The sequence below is a fragment of the Sinocyclocheilus grahami genome, unplaced genomic scaffold (assembly GCF_001515645.1).
Source record: "Sinocyclocheilus grahami isolate Dianchi unplaced genomic scaffold, SAMN03320097.WGS_v1.1 scaffold2015.1, whole genome shotgun sequence".
In the NCBI taxonomy this organism is placed as follows: domain Eukaryota; kingdom Metazoa; phylum Chordata; class Actinopteri; order Cypriniformes; family Cyprinidae; genus Sinocyclocheilus; species Sinocyclocheilus grahami.
This window is the reverse complement of record NW_015507194.1, coordinates 28,217-29,734: the sequence shown is the minus strand read 5'-3', so window position 1 is coordinate 29,734 and position 1,518 is coordinate 28,217. Positions and strand designations below refer to the sequence as shown.

At 39.6% G+C, this 1,518-nt stretch overlaps 1 protein-coding gene across 1 annotated transcript in view; it reads left to right on the top strand.

Annotated features, from left to right (window-relative positions):
• The window catches only part of LOC107573718 (uncharacterized), a gene marked incomplete at its 3' end in the record, with an annotated part of 31,137 nt that overhangs the window by 1,908 nt on the left and 27,711 nt on the right, over positions 1-1,518 (top strand). Inside the window, exon 5 of the mRNA XM_016260161.1 lies at positions 328-432. Coding sequence (XP_016115647.1) covers positions 328-432 — 105 coding nt within the window. The remainder of the gene's footprint in view (positions 1-327; positions 433-1,518) is intronic.

Here is a 1,518-nt window from a genome sequence, read left to right as displayed (position 1 = left end):
GCCGTTTTAGGTAGGCGTGGCTGACTCTTAACTTTTATAAAGAATATCTCTTTGGATTTGAGACTTTAGTCTTTGCAACTTTACAGATCTTCTTTATGCACCAAGAGCTTGTAACACTCCAAAGAGAAAGGAACAATTGAAATAGCATCATATGACCCCTTTAATCTTCTTTACTGTGATGTATGTAATAGAACTTGACTGACTCAACAGATAATCACATAAATGCATTCATCTGTTCATAGTCATGACAAGGACAAATGCTCTTCAAATGAGACTGAAGAACCTCCTGTAATAATGTTTTTTCCTCTCTGTTCTTTGTGTCATTAGTGTACGATCAGGCTCACATGTGTCCAGCTCTGTGTCTGTGAAAAGTGACTGTTCAAAACATAATCCACCAAACTTCAGTGAGAAACAACCATCATCTACCAAAAGGTATTTAATGTTTCTCAGTGTTGGTCATACATGTAGGTATAGTTAGCTTGTATTGGTAGTTTATATTGTAGCAATACAAACACTAGATCGTACAGAAGCCCTAAAATAAAACATGAACAATGCCATATGTAACCTGATTTTCTCTTAATTGTGATGTTCAAATCCTTCTTGTACATGCATTATTGTAGCAAATTAGCTCAAAAGGGAAATGTATATAAACTAGGGATGCGCCGATCCGATATTCATATTGGGTATCGGCTCAAATAGTGCCATTTTTCTCGGATCGGGTATTTTCCCGATTGTGTGAATTATTCTGTGTTACTTCTGAAGCCATAGGATAGCTTAATGTGAGCTACATATGAATATTTAAGTCCTTACATTAAAGTTCACACAAATTCTTTTCTCCGCGGTGGCTGTCAGTCATTCGTTCAGCCTAATAAAGCTTGCGTCCCAGCAAGCCGACCCTGTCTTCTTCCTTCCCGGGTTTCGGCTCCACTGTAACAAATGTTCAAGAGGGTAGAAGGAAGAAGACAGGGTCGGCTTGCTGGGACGCGAGCTTTATTTAGATTCCTTCCCGCACAGTACACACCACGGCGCTCACTCAGCGCGCAAATTAGCTCAAAAGGGAAATGTATATAAACTAGGGATGCGCCGATCCGATATTCATATTGGGTATCGGCTCAAATAGTGCCATTTTTCTCGGATCGGGTATTTTCCCGATTGTGTGAATTATTCTGTGTTACTTCTGAAGCCATAGGATAGCTTAATGTGAGCTACATATGAATATTTAAGTCCTTACATTAAAGTTCACACAAATTCTTTTCTCCGCGGTGGCTGTCAGTCATTCGTTCAGCCTTTAAACCTTGCTCGCGTTCGGTTACAGCAGTCAGCTCGGTAAAGCTCTCTCCGAGATAATTCTGTGTTCCCATTCTACTGGATTTGTAAATACATGTCTATGATTTTGAAAAAAGGACTTCATCTTCTTGCCGGAGTTTAATGTTGTTTTGTTACTTGCTACCGGGTGTCTGTGAGAACAAAACACGGGCGTAGAAAAGACTATAAATAGTTTTTAACGTGCACAGTAAC